Source organism: Octodon degus, unplaced genomic scaffold (genome assembly GCF_000260255.1).
Source record: "Octodon degus isolate 3935 unplaced genomic scaffold, OctDeg1.0 scaffold00015, whole genome shotgun sequence".
NCBI classification, from domain to species: Eukaryota; Metazoa; Chordata; class Mammalia; order Rodentia; family Octodontidae; genus Octodon; species Octodon degus.
This window is the reverse complement of record NW_004524591.1, coordinates 1,226,331-1,248,257: the sequence shown is the minus strand read 5'-3', so window position 1 is coordinate 1,248,257 and position 21,927 is coordinate 1,226,331. Positions and strand designations below refer to the sequence as shown.

At 38.3% G+C, this 21,927-nt stretch overlaps 1 protein-coding gene across 1 annotated transcript in view; it reads left to right on the top strand.

Moving 5' to 3' along the window:
- Nucleotides 1-21,927, top strand: part of Dock4 (dedicator of cytokinesis 4) — a 452,226-nt gene that overhangs the window by 258,809 nt on the left and 171,490 nt on the right. The window contains exons 9-12 of the mRNA XM_023709867.1: nucleotides 7,859-7,940; nucleotides 8,815-8,875; nucleotides 12,673-12,805; nucleotides 16,609-16,697. Of these exons, the coding sequence (XP_023565635.1) occupies nucleotides 7,859-7,940; nucleotides 8,815-8,875; nucleotides 12,673-12,805; nucleotides 16,609-16,697 (365 nt within the window). The remainder of the gene's footprint in view (nucleotides 1-7,858; nucleotides 7,941-8,814; nucleotides 8,876-12,672; nucleotides 12,806-16,608; nucleotides 16,698-21,927) is intronic.

Genomic DNA, 21,927 nt, shown 5'->3' with positions numbered 1-21,927 from the left:
TTGTGTATAAAATAATGATTCCTAACCTTTCCTCTGCTTTAGTTCAGTGTAAGTTCCTTTTTTCAGCTTGCCTAATTATAGACCCCAACAGAAAATAGTGCCCGTTCTCAGACATGTTAACATTTGCCGTCAGTACAGAGCCTTTGTAGCTCCTGGTTGAAAAAGCACCTAACCTTCAAAATGTATAGGTACATATGTCATATTATTAATAAATGTTGTTTAACGGCAATTTAGATAAGTTTGTATTTTTATTTAGTTATTTTGTTTCTATTTTTAAATTGTAATGAGTATAAAAAATTATCAGTCAGCTTTTACGTCTTAGCAAGCACTTATAAAGGAAATTTGGTTTTAATTTTCATTAAAAATAGAACATCTTTTTAAGATAATGAAAGATTTATTATATCCATTGTGTTTGTAAGGCTAACACTATGTGGACTTTTATTATGTATTTGCTTTTTATTTAATGTTTCTTTGCCTTTAAAAAATGCATACTTCAATTCAGAGTACTTGTAAAGGGCTTGGGTTTACTTTATTTTCAACATTTCTTATTAAACATGCATTCCTAACAAAGAGACGTTGTTAGAAAAGTCAGAGTAATTACCATATGTAGATCAGAGTGATTCCTTTCTTGTCAAATGTCAGCTATACAGTGTTTACAGTGTTCAAATTATGTAAATCTGTGGGCCTAGAAGAATCAGATAGGCGATCTGCCTACGTGCAGAGCTTCTTATTTCATGGTCCCTGTTTCTGTTGACCTAGATTCTATCAATACTTCTAGCAGCTTCTCTGACAAACTGATTTCCAGTTAAATTCTTAAGTACTTCTCTGGAGAGGAACCCCAGCAATAATCTTTCTAAGACATATAGTTATACAGTATCCCTCTTTCGAAGGGTTTTTGTGCAAATGACCCTTGAGATTTGTAGAATTTCGAGTGTTCTGCACTTAGTGAGGGTTCAGAACAAATAGGAGGATCACTATGGGTCCAAGCTGCGTAGTAAGTCCCTGTATCAAATACATAAAATGAAAAAAAATTAAAATAATCTTGGATAGGAAGAAAGAATTGACTCAATATTCAAATTTGGCACAAGATGGGTTGTTGCTTAAAATCTAATCTTCTTTCATGTCATTCAGCTGAGCCCATCCTTTACTGTCCTATCAGAGCCCTCATTTTATTTGTAGCTTAGTCCTGTAGCAACACAGAAGTACTTGTGGAACGAATCTGAGCTTAGATGTTAATATTAAGAAAACACAGTCTGTTTCCTCCTCCTTAGGTAAACTGCTGTGGAAACACTGGTGTTCAGAGTCTTCCTCCTTCCATTTCCCTGCAATCAGAAGAGCTTATGACCCTAATGTGGCTTTAGTTTTAAAATTGGAAAACACATGAATAGCTATATCTAGGAATAATTGCTTGAGAAACCCTTTTCATACCCTGCCAAGGAAGAATTGTATCATTTGTGTTGGTAATGTGTTTTGAGAAGAAAGGGAAGTCTTTGATGATAAGATACCAAGGGGTTGTTGCCAGTTTTCAGGTATATGAGATGGTCACAAAGACAGTAGTTCAGAATTACTAGGACCTGGGCTTTGGGATTAGATGGAGGTTCTTTAACATACCTGGGCCTTTAAACATAGAGGACTCTTCAGTCTGTCCTGACTCCCAGTGAGGCCTGGGCTTTATACAGCACCTCCAGAGAAGGTAGGCGCCCTTGATGAAAGACACTGGGTTCCTTGTGTTAATACTGAGTGCTCCCTGTGTGCGTGGGACTCTTGGCATGAAAGCCTTTGCTCTGGTGGTCACTCCAGAGCTGCCAGCACACCTTGTGTCCACTTCTCCCAGTGTCTTTCCTGGCCTAAGGCAGCACCAGCTTTAGAACATTATCTCAGTTATTTATGGTGTTGCTTAAGTTTTTCTACTTTTTTTTTTCTTTCCCTAACCCTAACCCCTAATCCCTAACCTCTAACCTCTAACCCCTAACCTTAACCCTAACCCTAACTCTAACTCTAAGCTTTTCTACTTTGAGTTGGCCTTTGCTGCTTATCCCAGGAAGAACCTAGTAACAAAAGACAAGTTAACAAAAGTTTATTAACATGTGTACTTCATGTGTACGTGGAAGATACTCAGGGAATTAGCATTTCTCAAAGAGGTAACTTTAAATTCTAGTACATATAGCATCTGCAATAAACAATGCTACATTTTTAGAGAAGTAGCAAGACAGAGGGAAGGAATTGTGTGTCCCTGGGGCAGCAGTTCAGGTTGGGCAGGCAAATAAGTGGCAAAAGTTATCTAGTAAAAGTTGTTACCATAGGTTCCTCTGGTGCCATGTCCAGGCCCATAAGAGTCTAATTGTCTTCATCAGTTAATTTTCTTCTTCCCAGTGGAAAGAGGCTGCAAACTTTTGGCCTATGTCAGTCTGTCCTGTTTTTAGAAAATAGAAAGCAAAGAGACTTCCTTTGTCTACAGCTCCTTAACTGCCTTTAGCCCAGCAGTACTTATGCCAAATAGGCGTATTTTGGGGCAGTACATTCTTCTCACCTATGACATTATTGGAGGCATACTGTACTGTTAATTAACCAGGGAGCATTTCAAAAAATGTAGGAGACACAGTAAAACAAAAGCTGTTGGATCCCCTTATGTTTGTGTTCCTGGCCTTTTAGATAGGGCTGCAGAGTCCATAGTGTTGAGCTATCCTCTTGCTCCTCGCATCTGCTTGTCCCTCTTACTGCACCCCTGTTCCTCCTGGGCTTCTGTGCCCCTGCATGACTGCTTAGTGTAAAACAGACAGTCACAGTTCTTCACATACAGCGTAGTTACATTTAAGATGCAAGATTTGGCATTGCTTTACCAAGAAATCAAAGGGAGCGAAGTTTGATTTTATTTAACAAAGCATCCTTTTTCTTCCCTTAAGACAGGATCTCACAGGCCGGGGAGATGGCTCAGTGGAATAAGCGCTTCCGTGGCAAGCACAAGGGCCTGAGTTCAATCCCCGGTTCCACCAAAAAAAAAAAACCTAACATTTCTATGGGCCGGGGAGATGGCTCAGTAGAATAAACGCTTGCCTGGCAAGCGCAACGACCTGAGTTCAATCCCCGGTCTGCCAAAAAAAAAAAAAAAAAGAAAAGATAGGATCTCACTATGTAGTACTGGCTTTGAACTTGGGAACTCCTGCCTTAGGCTCCTGAGTGCTGGTATTACAAGCTTACACCACCATACCTGGCTTCACAGGCATTAAATCACTAGACAGTTTTGCTTTTTATGAGAGCTGGACAATAGAGAAATAAATTTCCCTCTGTACTGGGAAAAGTAAAAAATATCTACATGAAAATCTTTTTGAGATATATAGCTCACATAAATTGTCATCTCTGGCATTGGCCATTGGTATCTTTAGTTTCATTGCACTTCACTGGTAGCACATTGTAGCAGGAAGACCGTGCTGAGAGAGCCATTGGTGTGGTTACTTAAGTGACCTTTCTGGACCTATCCCAGTTCTGCCAGACTAGCCAGGGCATTTGCAGCTGAAGACTGCCTGCTTCTGAGTGGCTGGGAAACAGAAGAGAACCCTTGGAGGATCTAGAAACCCCTGCTCTGCTTGTATCTTCCCTAAGAACGTGTTTACCAAGTTATGCTCTTGAGAAACTCTCTTTATGTCTTTTTCAGGACATCAGGACGTGAGAATTTCAGTTACATAGTCGAGCAAGTGATCATAGGTATAAGCCTCAGAAATGCAAATATGTTGTGCCTTTGTTTCGGCTTCATACTTTATTAATGATTATCTCTGAATTTTACTGAACATACGCTAAAACCCCTTGATTCCTGTGTCATGGGTGATCTTGCTTTTCCTAGTCCATTGCTGAAGTCCTCCAACCTTTCAAGGACAGGTAGCATTGTAACTGAGTGCCACGGTTGGACTATTGGCATTCGTACCCTGCCCCTTCCTCTGACCAGATATATACGTTGGCTGAGTTCCCTAATATCTCGAGCTCCAGCTTCTTTATGTGTCAGATTCTGCCTCATGGGGTGGTTATGGGAACTAACTGAGATGAACCTCTAAAGCATAAGTCACAGGGTCTGGAATGGAATACATATTTGTGTTTATTATTTTTTCTGAGAGGCCATGCTGGTGATGCATATTTATATTCTGTGTTATCATCTTGGTTTTATTCAAATTCTTGCTGGAGAATATAGATTATAAATGATAAATAATTATGATTTATTTTATTTCCAAAACAATTAGTCACTATTGATTGTGATGGCTCACACAGAATTCTGTCAGACACTACCTTTCTTCTGCAGTGAAATTTTCTTTGAAAGAACATAGCCATATATGAGGAAGGCAAATAATGATTCTTCTCTGCTGATAACACTCTCATTTCTTAATGTTTTAGACGTATGCTATGTACTTAATCTTTAAGAAAAGTAAAGCATTGTAAAATATTGTTATGGTAGATTTCTACTCCACAGGTTTAATATCATAAAGATAGATGATATAGAGAGATAGTAGTATGTAGCATGATTTGAGACAGAGAGAGAAACTATGAAGTGAATTAGGTGAATCCCACATTTAGTGAGGAGACACCTCTTACTGAAGCATCTCTTTGGAGAATTTTGGGTATATCCCTACCTTAAAGTAAAGAACAATGTAGGAGTGAATCTTGGGAAGAGCTAAAGTTTCCAGTTATTTGAATGTTGTTCCCCTAAAGGACGAGACTTATTTGGTCTTATCACTGCCTAGAAACCATAGATGCCCTGCTAATTAATTATGGGCCTTCCCTCTAGCTGGTCACCATGTGATAGGAAAGAAACAGAGAGATGGCCTGTGATGAGGAGAAAGGTAAATATGATGTAGAGGTTTATACACCATGTAATAAGACATCTTTTAAGTTTATAAAAATTAGTTTTGTTTCCTGATCACTTACAGTAGGGTTGCAATAGAAACAAACTTAAAATAGAGCATCAAAAATACGTTTGTGTCTGGCAACAAGACTTGACATGAGAATCTGGAGAATTTTAGAGAATCTGCCAAAATAAGTATCATTAGCTTGTCCAGGCATCCATTCTGCTCTTCTCTAGATCTGTGAGCGTGGGTGGGTAATTATAATCCAATGATTCTGAAATCTATTACCGTAGGCCTTTGTTGCCTCTAAAACCATTTGCTGATTGAATAGTTGCCATATCTGGAAAGCCGAAGTGAAACTGATTGTGTTTGTATAGCAACAGTGTGTCACCAAATGAATCAAAATGATTTTTATTTGTTCACAGAGATTTTTCTTATTTTCCCTTTTAGAAACACTCTGGCTTTTAATAAATTGCACATGGCTTATTTCTCCAGAATATTATTATCTTCAGTCTATTTCCATCTCTCCCTTAAGGCATCCTTAAGCTAAGTGATGTGTCATGGGCTTGGTACATACTGATATTTTTTCTCAAATGGGATGTGATATACTGTGATATGTGCATAATCAGGATCTGTCTAGACTAGTGAAATTAAAATAGTGACAGAGCACAAAGGCTCTTTCTCTGAAAATAGAATATTTTAGAACACAGGGTATTTTCTGGGTTTTTTGGTTTGTTTGTTTGTTTGTTTTGTTTTTTAACCAAAGCATTGATGAAACTCTCAGATATGGAATAATGTTTTGTAATAACCGTTGATGTCATGATATCTAAAATATTGATTTTTATATATTAATCTTATTGATGTTTATCATTTTAAACTGATCTTCCAGAAGGTATGTGGATGTCTTGAGTGTTTCAGTATGCGTAAAGATTGACCTCACTCAGAAGCAGATCTCCCGATGTACAGCGTGCATTCTACTGCCAGTGATAGCCAGGCTGGGAAGTGCTCATGTGGCTTGTGTTTTGCGCTAAAATGTAATTAATACACATGTTAGCTAGAGACTGGCAACTGAGAAGTAAAACAAACAGCAGTCTGAACCCTTAATAATTTTGACTAAATAAAATCAAGTTCTTACATCTTCTTGGAGTTCACCCTTATTTAGTAGAATAATTTATAAAAATTAGTTTCTCATGTTTTAATCGAAAAAACTACCAAAGGACAATTTCAACCAAGGGCTTCCCTGAAGCATTTCAAGTCAGAATTCACAAGTCTTTCATTTCTGTCACCCTTAGAAGAGCAACATTTGCCCTGAAATCTTGGGACCTGGCTTGACAAGGTTGTGTGGGTTCCCAAGTACATCAATGACTGTCTTTATCTCAACATTCTGAAAATGTCTACTTAATATTTGTACTTAGCAGGGAAATAATTTTCCTATGAAATTCAAATGAAGTATGAGTGTTTTCAGTTGATATTTGGCACAGAATCCTTACTTAGTAAAATACCATCCCTGTGATCCTAGAGCAGAACTGTTACCTTAGTCCCTCCATCTATGAAATGGGTATGTGTCATAATAGTACCTACTTCCTAAGAGCATGGAGAGCATCGAAGGAGTTAATCCATGTGACATCTTTAGCAGAGTGCTTGTCAAATGGTGGCTTCTCAGAAGTATTACCTGATGATATGACTATTTCAGATGTAGTTATTTTATTCCACAGTGAATTTTCATGTTTTCATTATACCTTACATTTAAAATAGTAGTGAATTTTCTTCAACTATAATGACAGTCTGCCATGCTTTTGTTGAACTATAGTATATGACAATTGGATGAGACTAATTAGCTCTCGTCCCTGTTTGTATCTGTATCAGGATAACACCTTGGGGGAATTGGGCCTCAGTTGAGGACCCTTGCAGCAATTTATTTTGGCAGCATTCACACCTTATCAGCCCCCTGCTTTGTAGAAAAACTTAGGTAACAGGAATGAAAAAGGCCCCCCTCTCATAGGAGAAGTCAGAAATAGGCAATAATGTATAAAAAAGAAGTTAGCCCTTGAATCTGTTAAATATATCTGTCCAGATTTAGATCACAAAAGAAAACTGAAGTGTTCCAAAACAGCCACAAATTCAAATCCATATGCTTCCTTAGAGATCTGTTTATGATTCTCTTTTTTCTCCTTGTATGGATTTGGATAAAGAGCCGTTGTTTCAGGCAATGATCTAGTGATGAATAACACAGAGCCTGGGTAGCTCCCAGCCTTTTCCTAAGACCCTGCTCTCCATCCCTCCTGTGCGCAGGCAGAAGCAACACCAAGCGAGGCCTCACCGTGTGATAATTCCATGTTCAGTGGAGATTGGTTCTGAGTTCTCTGCCTGCGGCAGCTATTTAATTCTACTGTAGGCAGCAATATATATTGAGATTTTGTTAGCTCATGAGAGCTGGTAGATTAATTTTTCTAGAATTTGTAATCATTTCATTTTTAACCTTCATGTCATATATTACCTTGGCTCTAAAAGGTGTTCATACGTATTTATGGACTTGAATTAGTGACTGATCAACAGCATCATTTGTGTTTACATTGTATGTAGGAGGCACTATGTTTTCAAATGCATATTCAGTGGAAAGTTTGAGATCTGTTTATAAACTAAAGAAAATAAAACTTCTTGGAACTTCTCTTCGCATTTTGGATTATAGAAGTGGACAAAATGTAAAGCCATTTGTCCTTAGTTTTAATTAAGTAATATAAAACATGGAAAAACTTAGATGTATTCACAGAACTTAGTCTGTGTGAGCAGTGCTCCCCGAGCTTATATGAGCAATTTTGTGAATGGCCTAAAGAATGTTCAACTTAACTCTTAGGATAAAGAGTGATTGTTAAAAGGATAAATTTATGGGGCTGGGGAGATGGCTCAGTGAAATAAGCACTTTCCTAGCAAGTGCAAGGGCCTGAGTTCAATCCCCAGTTCTGCAAAAAAAAAAAAAAAAGGATAAATTTAAATCATTTTTAAGTGTTAAACTTTTTTTCCTCTTATAGTGAGAGATTTTTCTTGAGACTGAATAGAAATGGGCTTCCCAAAGCCCCAGAGAAGCCAGAACGACACTGCTCTCTCTTCATGGTGAGTGACTCTTGTTTCATCCATAGGGCACCCCCTTGCAATTATACAGATGTTCCCCTGCTGACTCACCCTGTCAGCAGCTGTTCAGATTTAGGAGCGTGAGCTCAGGGGAGTCTCGTGGTGGCTTCTTCTGCAGTACAGTGTAACTTGTGCTGATTGTACTGTGTAGTACAGAACTGTAGTTTATTTTCTGTTATGCATTATGGTACTGCATGTCCAAGTTGTGCAAATAAAAGCCAAGTCATCAAGTTGGAGTTTCCTTTGATATTTCTCTGTTCTGAATACTGCAGTGTGCATTCCCTCCACAAGTCCTCATTTAGCACCCAGTGAAGTTAGCTACTTAGTTGCAGAAACAGAACTTGGCCCTTACCTGAGGACTGTATATTTCATGTTACTTAGCAGAAATTGTTGTGAGAGAAGATAATGAGTTTGCTTAACCTTCATAAATAACACCCAATTGCATCTATAGCCTGAATTCTGAATACCACCATTTATAATTACTTTGCTTCATTTAGCTTTTTTCAGTACTGTTTAATACTTCTGTTAATGTACTGTTGGGTCTGTTGTGCTATTACCAAAGAACAATAGTGATGGAGCTTAGCATAGGGCCTTACATTTAGCATACATTTCATAAGTATTTAAAAAGCAAATAAATGCAAATTAAGTGAACCAAAGTCTTTCCTGACAGTAATCCACTTAAAGTTGATATTTTTCAAGTAGAATTTGATTTATGTACTTCTGCTATAACCATTGTATTATGAATGTCCATGTTCATTTTTGCCTTCTATTATTTGTGAAAATAATGTAGTATGCTGTTTAGCTGCTGCTTTATAAATTATAACTCTTAAAATAACCAGGCTTTGTTTCTTGGTAGGATTTGGGGAGCAGCGAGCTAAGAAAGGACATCTACATCACTGTGCATATTATCCGAATTGGTAGGTACAGCACTGGTCGCTGCATTAAAACTGTAGCTGAGAAGTCTCTCTGTGGGTGTTTTTGTGTTCTGAATTTTGTTTCTGGTTCCTGCAGTTAAAGAAACACAGAGGTTGTTAATTGTTCTCTGGCCTTCACCACCTCCATAAAACTTCTTCACCCACCATAAACAGATTTTTGTCTCTTTCAGTATAAGTCATTAAGTAGTTAGTTGTGTTTCATTTTACTTTACTGGACCTCCTAAACATATCTGTTTCAAACATTTTGGATTTTTAAAAAAAATTCAGTTTCTGGTAGCATAAGATTAACTTTTAGGAGGTGAGTTCGCTGAAAGTTTATGAAAGTTTTATACCGTGTAGCCTTTTCAAGTGCACAGTGCTGTACTGTAAGAAAACAACTCCGAGCCATGAGTACTGTTATAGCCATATAATGCCGTCAGTTTATTAAAGGGTCTGAGAAGTCCTACAGGGAAAAATAAATCTGCATCTCTGGCTTTGTTGATCCTAGCTTTCCTCAAATTTGATTTAACCATGAAAACATGTAGATAATGTAGCATGTGTTAATATTTTGCAGACAACTCTTTACTTTTCTTATTCAGTGGAGTCAGAGTATTTTTCTTCGTTCTCCACATGAAGTGCCTGTAAAAGCAGATGTTTTGTATCAGAGCAGCAAGGTGAAATGAGGAATAACGTAGCCAACACAACTTTCTGTTAAGGCTAACCAGCTGATCTTGGGAATTTGTTCTACTGCTTCACTAACCGTGCAGCATTACTTGCATTGGAATATTTATGAAAAAGAGTTACTAGCTCACTCTGCAGTTCTTCAAGGTGATCTTTGTCTTTGCAGTCTTTTATTTTACACATGCAGTAGCCGTGTAGTACATAGGAAAGAATATGAAATATGTTGTCCTAGATAATGTTGGAATTCTGTGTCATTTTCTCATAAAAATATGTTCTCAAAACCTTTCATTTAATGTTAATTTTATATTTGAAGCATAGGAGTAGTAAGCTTTAAAAAATAAATTCTTTGTTTTTAATTTTCATAAATGAGCAAGTGAAAAAATGAAAAAATTTAAAATATTAGAAAAGTTGGGATGTGGGTTTTCACATACCTGTGTGCTAAAACTTCTGTCTGTTCTAAAGATGGTAGGGGTACAATGTTATGTAATTTTCTTTGTTTTTTATTTCAAATTTGTAATGCCACTTGGTAATGTAAAATGTGGTTTTGTATCTCTGCGTGGAAACAGTGCTAGAATATGAATATAATCTCCTGTAGCACCAGGGGAACTGTAAACGCTTTTCCTTCCAGAACTTTCTAGAAAATATCTATAAGTTTGCATGATGACAGACATGCAGAAGAGTATGTGTCCTTCCAGCCCCCAACTTTACTTATAGCACTCTGGCCCGGGAAGCTACCTCAGTACTGTGACCTATCCAAGGGCTGTCTCTCTACTATACAGCATTTCATTAGTGATTTTTCTTACTAAGGCTTTTATGCTCATTAAGTTGTCAGAAAGCATATTGAACCAGAAATTACCTGCCTCCCCTAGATTTTGTCAGGTGAATACTTCCCTAGGATTGCTATAGAAAACTTACAAGGTGTATTCATTGGCTTGATATTTTGAGACCTAGAAGAAATGAGATTAAGGTAAAAATACTCTTTAAAAAGGTTAAGACTTTATTTACCAGTTCCTTTGAAGCAGTGAAATTAAGGAGTGGAAGACTGTTATCTATCAGGGACAAGAACTTCTTATTTTTTTATAGAATGTCTCTGTACCTGCTTTACTGGGAAAAGGGCACAGTGACCCTCACTGGCTGCCGAAAACAGGAACAATAATACGTCAGTTCTGGGAATCTCTGCCCAGATTTGGAAAAAAAGGGGAGGGGAGAAGAAATTAATGATTCTATATTCCTCTGTATGTCCTGAGTTATTGAATTCTTTCCCTGTATCTGCTTCCCCTTTTGGCTTTGGGCTGCTTGCTCCATGGTTTATTTTTCCCACTCCTCCCAAGTTCCATCCTGCTTAGAGAATTTTCCCGGTCATTGGACCAGTATTATGCATTCTTATTAGTCTTAGACTTGGGCACCCCAAGGCTGGCCTTCTTTCTGTATAGTAATTAAAACCAAAGCCTTGGTATCCAGGGTGCGCACAGAGCTGGGAAAGAAAGCTTGTTGTAGCTGCATGTGCAATTGGACCTCTCAGGGTTTGGAGTGACAGAGCTGACCAGAGAGTGTCTGTATGTGGTTCTCAGAGAAGCACTCTTCCTAATCTCTTGGTCTTCTTGGATCTATAAAGAAATGAGTTAAAAATTGTTTTTTAATATTATTATATTTATCAAGATTGTAGTACCATTTCATCCTAATGCAATCTATAGTTATTTAAAATAGAGATAAACAGAACATTTTTTTAACAGAACATTTTTTGATACAATCAATGACCAACATTTTAAATTCATTTAAATCAGTTCAGTAGCTAAAAGTATTCTTGGTTGATAGTTAAATTTAAATATGACATTTCAAGGTATTTGCTTTGCAGGCAGAAATTATATTAAAATTACAAAGACTGAAATTTAGCCACAGAAAATGGCCACAGATCATAGGAATGTGGTATTTCAAGTTCTTACATTTCCAGCATTTAAAAGGCAACTGTCTTATTTTGTCCATTTTTAAGTTTTGATTCTATTCATAAACAACCAAGTTCTTAGGCTGCTGTTTATAAATATTTCCCTAATGGTAACATATTCTGAGGTGGCTTTCCTTTATCAGTTGTGAATGGAGAACCAAATTGGCCATTGCCATCCTTCTGTTTTTTTATTATTCTATTCAACATTAGATTTGAGCAGTGCAGGAGAAATCTTAGTGTGCTTTGGAATTTTTCTCAGAAGGAAACAATTTATAAATTTGTTGACAAGCATCTGGAGACAAATTTGCAAATATTTTTCCCACATTAATGTGCTACATTTCAACTTTAGCGTATTTACTGCTTTTGGTTTTCAGAATAATCTACTGAAAACTAATTTGCCAATAACAAATTAAAATAATATATCTATAGCATGGTTTAAAATGTATGATAACACAGGGCTGGCCAGATAGCTCAGTGGATTGAAGTGCAGGGACCAGGCCCACCCCCAGGGCACACTGAGACTGGGCATGGTGGTGAGAGCCTGTAATCTCAGCGCTTGGTAGGCTGAAAACAGGAGGATCACTATCTATGTAGTGAGCCCCTGTAGGACCCTAATATGATAACTTGAAACAAGTTTAGGCTTTCCAGTAGTCAAAATGATCCCAGGAAAGATTTGTGATTCACTGAGTTACGAATTTCCTGTTCTCTAAGGCAGGAACCTGCTCATTCACCAACTGGCTTACTTACTATATTTGAAGAATCTCTAGTTTCTTTCTTTCAAAAGTGAAATTTTTGAAATAACTTTTAAATATAGAATTAATTTTTAAAAAGAAAATGAAATAAACACCATCGCTGTCTTTAATAATGGGAGCTGCTGGTATGCCTCTGTGAATCCTAGGAGCAGGAGGGTGGCTCCCAAACATGGGATCAGCTCCAGTCTTTGTGTACCACAGATGACACTGTCACCAAGAATGTAAGCTGCTTCTTCAAGGTCATACAGCTGTGTGATTAGAGCTCAGAGCCCAGGACTGAAGCACTGTCTTCTGCTACCCTGCCTGGCTCCTTCCCCCAACTTCCTCACATTTTGTATGGCCTGCCATGTCATTCTGTGTGACTCTGTTTAAAGTGCATCTAATCAGAAGTCTCCATGGCTTGTGTTTACTGTTTAATTGGACAGGTCGAATGGGAGCAGGAGAAAAGAAGAATGCCTGCAGTGTGCAGTATCGGCGGCCCTTTGGCTGTGCAGTTCTCAGCATCGCTGATCTGCTAACTGGAGAGACGAAGGATGACCTGGTTCTGAAAGTGTACATGTAAGACACGTGCACAGGGAGGGACTGGCTGGGCATGGGGTATGTGTGTTGCTCCTAACTGGGCAGACACTGCTTTATGCAGGTAACTGAACAGTAGTGAGTGGGTTAGGTTTTTGAGATGCTTTTCAGCCCTGTAATCTGTTGACTTGCTACAGACGTGCCTGCCAGTCACTGTCTGCCAGTCAAAAGAATATGAAATCAAGAGCCAATGAATACATAATTTATCAGTTAGTAATCTACCATTTAGAGTACCTCTGAGGAAATTATAAACCTAGCATTTATTCAGTGCCTTCAGACATTGTTCTTAAAAGGAGGAAATCCTGTATTTTTAATATAAATTAATTGGAATCAGGAAAGGGTGACTCATATTGGTTTGCTGGACTCACCATGATGAAGTACCACAAACAGCATGAAAAATTCAGTGACAATGTATTGAGAGTTCTGGAGCTGGTAGTTTGAGGTCACAGTGTGGTAGGCTTGCTTCTTGGTGTAGCTGTGAGGGAGAACCAGCTCTGTGCTCTTCCGCTGGCATTAGACGGTTTGCTGATAGTCTTTGGCCTTCTGAGGCACATAGATGCGTCTCTGTGATGTCTGCTTACATCTTCACTTGGGTTCTCCTTGTCTACATGGCCGTCTCTGCCCAGATTTCCACTCTGATGAGGACACAGACACATAAGATTGAGGCTGTCTTTAGTGATCTTACCATAACACATGCTCATGCAAGGGCCCTTTTTCTAAATAGGGTCATAATTAGGATATCATGTATTAGGACTTCAACATTATCTTTTGGGAAAGTGCAGTTCAACTCATGATGTTTTATTAAGAACATACTTGATATGTCCCACATTCTAAGGTAAATGATGCTGTAAATGCATATGGATTTGTAGCAACCTATCCTGACCACCTGCCTTCAGAGCCCAGGAGTGAAGGTGGGGACAACCATAGCACCATGTTACTGGCCACCTCCACAAGCAAATTGCCTTTGTCTTTTTTTTTTTTTTTTTTTTTTTTTTTTTTGAGATTGTGATGATACCTCCAACATATGGCAGTGTTTCTTTTTCATATGTAATGCTAACACTACTGGCCTACTGACTATGGGACATATATTTCAGAGTGCTTTTTGACTGCTGCTGCACAGTCATGGATTTATCTTCTCTCCATTTAGTGGGACTTCTCAACACATTTAGTAATTAGTTAACAAAGATATATGCATGGACTATGGATAAGGACTGGGAACTCATTTTATCCCTAGTAAGAGGGATTAAGCCTTAACCTTGATTTCAAACTTGAAAACTTCTTGAAACTAATGGATAATAAAATGTATTACATGGCAGTGCCTCATCTGTAGTGACTGGGCTTACATCCACAGTGATCTTCTTTCCAGTACCCAAGAAACCTCATCCGTTATTGTGTGCTTACTCTGTACATGTCTTTCTCTCCTCACAACCAACCTAGGGAGCAGATACTGTGAGCCCACCTTTATATATGTAAAGACAGAGAGTTAAATAACTTGCCCAAAGTTACCCAGCTAATGAGAAAGGGAATCGGATTTGCAGTCTATATTATCGACTCCAGAGCCTGAGCCTTCTGTGTATCAGGCTGTGTCTTCACAGATGTTATTTCACACCACTGCCTAGATGTGATGGTGATGTTTTGTAGCATGGCTTATGAAGCAAATGAAAATGTTGTGCAAATACAGTCAAATCATGCCTTAGAATAGTCTCTCCAAGTAGATAGTGAGTGTCATATTTATCTTGCCACTCTGAGGGACTGACAGTTACATGTGTCACCCTTGAGTATGTAGCTGAAGAAGGCCGTGAATTCCAGCTCTGCCTCTGGAAGATGCTCATTCTCATAAAAATGATCATGTTGCTCTTTGTGGTATTTTATTGTCTGGTTTGTTCTGAAGCATCAAATGTGGTTTTAAATAATTCTCCCTAGAAGAGACCTGCCTTAAAAATGCAAGTTCAGCAGACTGAAGGATTTCACAATAGTGGTCAAAGAGGTTGCTGTACATAGGAAGAAACTGAATTTAGTAAAACACTGTAGAAGGGTGCTTGTTAGAAGCAACTGGGAAGAAATTTTTTCTGTTAAAATGGCCAAATCCCCAGCCCGTCTGGGACTTACAGAATAGTAACAAATGCTTTGTCTGAGACTGGAAGATATTTCACTTGTCCTCTTTAAGAGCTTTAATTTTATTTGGAGTTTTAAAATTAAAGGCATAAGCAGGCCAGCCAGATAGCTCAAGTGGACTAAAACACCTGCCTAGGCAAAGCGGCGAGGCCTGGGTTCAATCCCCAGCATGCTGTGCCAGCCCCGTCCCCAGGGCGCGCTGAGATGGCGATGGAGCCCGAGCAAGGTGGTGCAGTCCTGTAATCCTAGCGCTTGAGAGGCTGAACATAGGAGAATCACTACGAGTCTGACCTACATAGTGAGACCCTGTAAACCCGGAAGACCCTGTACTAAATACATAAAAATAAAAAAAAATAAAGGCATAAGCTCTGAAGTCTCTTAAATAATAGGAAGCAGACTGGTTTTCTTTTTTTTTTCCCTTCCCCTCTGGGGTGAAATGAGAAGACTAGTCATCATGCCGTAAATGCCAGTCTAATGTCTCAAAGCAAGAGTTGGGATTGTTTTTTCCACCCTAATTTCCCACACTCACAAGGTTTTGGGCTGTTTGATATGCCAGTGTTAACTGGTTGAAAAAAACCTCTTATCATTTTCATCCTGGAAAAGCCTAGTAATTGTGCATTCTCTGTCCCAAACATGATCACCAGGAAAAGAAATTTGTACTTTGGGAATGTTTGAATTTATTGGATCTAAAATCTTGATACTTAGGTCCTTTGGGAAGGACCATCGGTGGCATCTGCCCATCCGTCACATATATCCATCCATCTGGTGGTGTTAAGTCACTCTTTGTTGCGCTGACAAGGGCATGGAGAGCAGCCAGCTTTAGATCCAGTCCTCAGTAACCCTTCTAGTCTGCTAGGGGAAGTATACCACATAGGCAGAGATACATGAGCTAGCAAGTGAGAAGAGCTAGAACAGGTACAGCTAGCTATGGGAATAAGAAGCAAGAGGTAGAATTTCTCCAGGACATAAGAGTTCTTCAGTGTGTTTTGCTAGGTCCTGCTAGCATTTTGCTAGGGTAAGTTGTGTTAACATCACTTTTGTATAATTTGTGACATTTTCATATAGGCCATAGAAGATAGAGACTAGCTACTAACTAGTGAGAAATAATAGTGATTATTTACTACTGAAGGGGATTGTCCTGGATTCATGTTTAGTGTTCGAGTCATGGTGGGGAGCCTACAGCATGTGTGCCACAGCCAGCGGTTTCTTATCATTAAGAGCACAAAAAGGTTCACCACCACCATACTAGTGTATTGTCTCTTTACCATGAAGAAATCAAGCAGCAGAGAAAGTAAGTAACCTGCCTGAAGACCATAGCTCATTTAATGAGAAGGCTTTAAGTCTAGGATGGAACTCTTCATCCGCACAGCCTTCACTTTTTGCACTGTTCTGTGAGACTGTTTTTTCCCTACCCAGGGTCCACTCAATCTCAGAGGCGCTCTTTCCCGCTGCTCTGTTGTCAGGTGAGCAGCCGGTATCAGGATGGGCATTTCTGCTCATCCTGGAGCAGCCGTGCTAACACTGATAGCCACAGGCAGTAGATTCTTGGGGCTTCTAAGGAGATACAGGAAGAATACTGCAGTGGTTGCAACAAAAAGAGCAAACATGCGAAGGTCATTGCTTGATGTCGTGCGTCACTGAAGCTTAACCGAGTGATAATGTTTTTGTAGGTGTAACACAGAGAGTGAGTGGTACCAAATTCACGAGAACATCATCAAAAAGCTGAATGCACGCTATAATTTGACTGGCTCCAATGCAGGTGAGTATGTGGGCTGGCTTTATCTCCCTCAGCTTCTATTTCAGGCCAGAGAAATATGTGTGAGAAGAAAATACTGAGCCTTTTATTTTTTCCTCTCTCATCACTGCCTAACTTTAAAATTGGTCAGTAAACATTGTGGTATGTCTCAGTATGCTACGACTGAGCTTCATAAAATTCTCTGTAAAGAAATGTATTCCATTCTAGTTTGAAACAAAGCAGAGAACCAGAATTTGCTTAGCGATATCCCTGCCAAAAGCTAAAAATTAAATGACAAGATGTGCTTGGATTTTGTGACTTTTAGGTTGCAGTGGGTTTGATAAATAGAAATGTGTCAGGAAAGACCCCTGAAAGCTTGCTTCACGCTCTACAGTTCACCACAAGTAGGGACATTATTTTACGGGGTAACAAATATACACATTCGCATATTAAAGTCAACTAAGGAGAGCAATGCTGATCAGAGGTTATATAAAGAACATAAGCACACACATGTTCAGAAAGGAGCTGAAATATACCACTGTAAGGTATATGTAATAGAGTACATGTTATTTTAGAGTGGTAGCATATCATAGAATATATCACATTATATGGCCTATATAGGTTATCTAGCATATATAGTGATGTCTTTTAAGTTTTATTAATAGCAAAAACGTGGCAAATATTATTTGCATCCTATCTCCTTCAAACTGACATTAAAGTAAAATTATATTCACTTACATGCTTTAAGCGACCTAATGAAACTTTAAATGAGCTGTTTCATATATATATATATATATATTATATATAGTATATAATATATATAATATATATATAATATATATAACTCAAGCTTTTTAAAAAACATCTTGAATATATATTTGTGTTAAGGCCAATTTGCCTGGCAGCTAGACAAGCCAGATTTAAGCTCAGATCACTTTTTATCAGCTCCATGTACATCTTGCTAGGCCAAAACGGCCCACAGGAAGCACCTGCAGACAGAAGCTCTGTGGCTCAGTTCAGTGACAGCCATTAGTTCCACAGCCCACACATGGCAGCCCTTCTAGCAGAAGTGAGTGGCATGCTCTCCTCCTTCTCCCAAGTGCTGGGGAAGTAACCTGTGTGTATTTGATGCAGATGAATTTTATTTTTGGTTTGGACAGCATCTTACGTATACCACCAAATAAAGAAGAGAATTGGAGCACTCATTACTGAGGGCAGAGTTCTTACAAGACTAGGAAGAGATAATGGGAGAGGAATACATGAAGTAATTGGTTGACTTTATAGAGACTGTAATTCTCTGTCTTCCCTTTTCCTGTGAAAGAATTATAATAGTTCTGATAATGTATAGACCAAGTGGTTTTATTTCAGTGAATCCTCAGTGAGATGGCAGAGCTACTACTCCTTTTTTTTTAAAGTAGTGGCTAAACTCATTGGCTTCCAGGCAAAACTGTTAGTTCTTTTCTGAGCCTTTGGTTTTCTTGATCCCACTGACCATTATTCGCTCATTAAGCACATTCTAAATGGACTTGCACTGCCAGGTTAGTGGGCACCAGGCATTCTAAATGGATTTGCACTGCCAGGTTAGTGTGGCTGTCGAGTGCTGGATGGCAGCCTCATGCCATGAGGAGGTTGAGGTGTACTGGTACTGTGACCTAGCCCCCAGGTTTTAAAGACTGGTCTGATAAAAGGAATGGTAATTATCTCATTAATATTTGATTGCTTGTTAAAATTGTAACATAATGGCTGTGTTGGGCTAAACAGAATACACAATTAGAAGCAATTTTACTCTTTTTCACTTTCTTCATGGAGCCAATGGAAAGTTTTGATTTCCTTAGTAAGTCACACAATGTTCCCGTGGATCAGTGTCCAGGTTGGCATTGTGGAAAGCACATCCTATACCCCAGGACGTCAGCAGGAAATGTGCATTATCCTGTAGATCCATTTCATGCCTCACAGACAGGTTCACTGTGCCCTTCCTGAAATCCTGTGTGACACTGTACTGGAAAATGAGACTCAAATCACCTTATTTCTAAAGTTTGTCTTTTTCTCTTCATAGTCCTTGTTTTTATTATGAAAAGTGCTTGTTACTAACCTTTATAAAAGGTAAAAGAAGTTGTACTACCAGCTTTCTGTGAAGGTTTTCTCATCTGTTGGTGGCATCCATCCCCATTTGGGCACCTGCCTTGACCCCATGTGGTTTCTGGACAGCCAGAGGTTCAGCTCACCTTGCCCTTCACCTTTCTTCATCCTTTCTCCATCCTTCTCAGCCAGTCTGACGCTGCCAGCAGCTCTATGCCTGTCAGCCCTCTGATCTCTTCCTGACCCCTTCTAGCACTTCCAGGCCAAGGTCTACCCAGCCCTAAGCTTCGTCACTCTATATAACACTGTTCCAGAGGGAGAACGCTCAGAACACAGCTTTTAAACCAAGACCTGTTCTTCCCATCAAAGGTTTTTTACCCTTCATTCTTGCTGGGCCATTGATCTGTTCACCTCAAGAAAACAGAACTGTATGCCTAACAGACAAGATCTGGACTATTGTTAGGGTTCGTTATTGAAGGGAGAAGCTCCAGTGACTTACGTAAAAGTAGAAGAGGAAGCCCTAGTATAGGAAACAGAAGTGAGAAATTGGGGAGCCTAGCATTCAGCTCTCAGGGTGTTGATGACTTCCACTGTTTTCTCCTTGGGATATGAATTGTTGATTAAATGGAAGCAGCACAGTCAAATGTGTTCAAGTGAATTGAATTCACTCTAAAAAGTATTTTTCCTGCTTTTCCCTCTGAGATTCCTTAGTCCTTAGTACTAAAAAAAGAAGGAAAGAAAAACTTTGAAATTACTTTAAAACAAATTTTACCAGCTAATTTCCACGCCTTTTATGCTTCACTGATATGCTCCTATCTCTTAGAGTTGTAATCTTTTCTCTTTAAGAGATAAAGGGATTCATCTATTTAACTGGATTTTTTTCCTCTGACCAAAGACTTATGTTGCAAAGGTACATTAACCGCTATCTTTTGAGTTTAGATACTAGGAGGAAATCGTTATCCATTTAACTTTTAAAGGTAATAGTAATTGAATAAATATATCTCTACAGAAAGATTTAATTAGGTTGAATAGTATGAAATCTTCAAAGTTGTGTTGTTTGGGAATTTTAAAACCCAAAACCAGTATTTCAGGAATGGAAAAATCTCAAAATAGTGATTAAAATGAGCTTCACTTAGGCTTGGTGAGCACTTCTGGGAGATAGCAGTTGAAGTCTAGGAATGTGGTATTAGGGGAATTCAATTCTAAGGATTGAGATAAAGTCTGTAAAAACCATCAGCACCGGTTTAGTGTGTCCCAAGAAATGCTTCAACATCTTTTCATATCACCTGCATATTTGTGCCATATTATTTCCTGTAGTTTGCACATGCAGCTTACAACTAGAAGAAACCATATTTGGTAATCATATAAATTTCGAGAATCTTCTTTTTGCCATAGTATGAGGAATATATGTGGTTATGTTCCTGTCTATACTTTTTATCCCCACTGAAGGTTAAAATAGTTTCCTTGTTAAGGGAGCTAGAGCATATAGGGAAAACAGGTTAGCTCAGTACAAAAAGTAAGTACACTGTATCTTTACTTAGCTAAGGTAAACGCAGACTTTTGGAAGTGTTAGGTTATGTTTTCTGGTTAAAGTTCACACGTATTCACACATATTCTGTCTTCAATTCAATATTACAGAAATGGTATAAAGTGAAAGGATTTCAGTAACATGCCTCTGAGTTTGAACACTGCAGTTGAAACTTGGCTTTCTTGTAGCATTAAAATAAAACAAGTACTTATTGGCACCACCTATTGGCAAGAAATATAGCATATTACTGTTTTGCTTATTGTTGTAATTTCCTAGTTATTAAACCATGTCTTCCTTTTAATTTTTTAAAAATTTCATATAAAAGTCATTTTGCTTACAGAAAAGTTGTAAAAATAGTGCAAAAGATTACTATTTCCAAAAGATTAACATGTTATATTTGCTTTTTTGCACCCTCCCCAACATATGCATATTTAATTCAGTATTACTGAATTGGTATAATTCTTAAGGATTACATAAATACTTCTAATTCTTTACATATGTGTATGAGTATATACATGTACATATGCACATACGTGCATACATTCACATGCATACATTAATCACATACAAGCTTATGGCATTTCATTTCCTGAACTGCTCCTAAGCAAATTGCAGACGCGATGCCTGTCTACATTTATTTCAGGGCATGGCAGCATAACCCCAATGTAATGATCAAAATCAAAAAGTTAGCACTGTCATAACCTACTATCTAATCTATACACCTTATGAAAATTTTCTCAGTGTCTTCCATAATAAAAGAAAAGCCAGGTTCTATTGTTTGTGGTTGTCTTATCTTTTTAATTTCCTTTTTATTCCTAAACTATTCTCTTCTGATGACAGTGAAGAAAAAATGTAGTTCTAAGCATAATACTAACTTTTAGTCCAGATATTTTTAAAGGTACATGCAGTATTAAAAATAAAACACTTCTGCCTAGCAAGCGCAGAGTGGCTTGAGTTTGATCCCCTGGTACAAAAAACAAATAAGCAAACAAACAAAAAACCCTCAAAAATAAAAGACTTAACACCAAGTTATAGTGTAAGGAATGTAGTGATTTGCTCTTACTTTCTAAATTTTCTCTAATTTTGATAGAATCATTAACAATACTGTTTCAAATTTTGCTAGGTATAAAAACATGCAATGATTTCAATAAATTAAAAAATAGCAAATTACAGTCATGCTTGCTATTATAGTGGAAGAAAATATCTTTACCTCCTCATTCATTCTTTCCTGACTGATTGTTATAAAAAGACACGTTAACAAGGGATTTTTTTAAGTTTTAAGTGACAGGGAGGCTTAATTAGAAAACAAAGACCTGAAAAAACAGTTAAACGTTAATATTTTGTAGGAGGTTTGATGCTGGCTGAGGAGCAGTGGAGAAAAAGGAGTGGCACGCAAGACCGAGTGGTAATGCCACAGGGCCCGTGTGTAGGTTCCCCTCCGCAGACCTCCTCATTGTCAGACAGCAGGGTGTTCTTTTCTCTGGATGAAGTGAGCACGCTTCTCCTGGGAGGGTCTAATGATCTGCCTCAGGGAACAGAGCAGGGAAGATGCCTCTCGAGATGCCATGGTACGTCCTGAGCATCGTCACGGTGCTTCCAGACCTTTTAATGAAATAGCTTCTGCCAAGGGATTTCTATGTGCTTGGT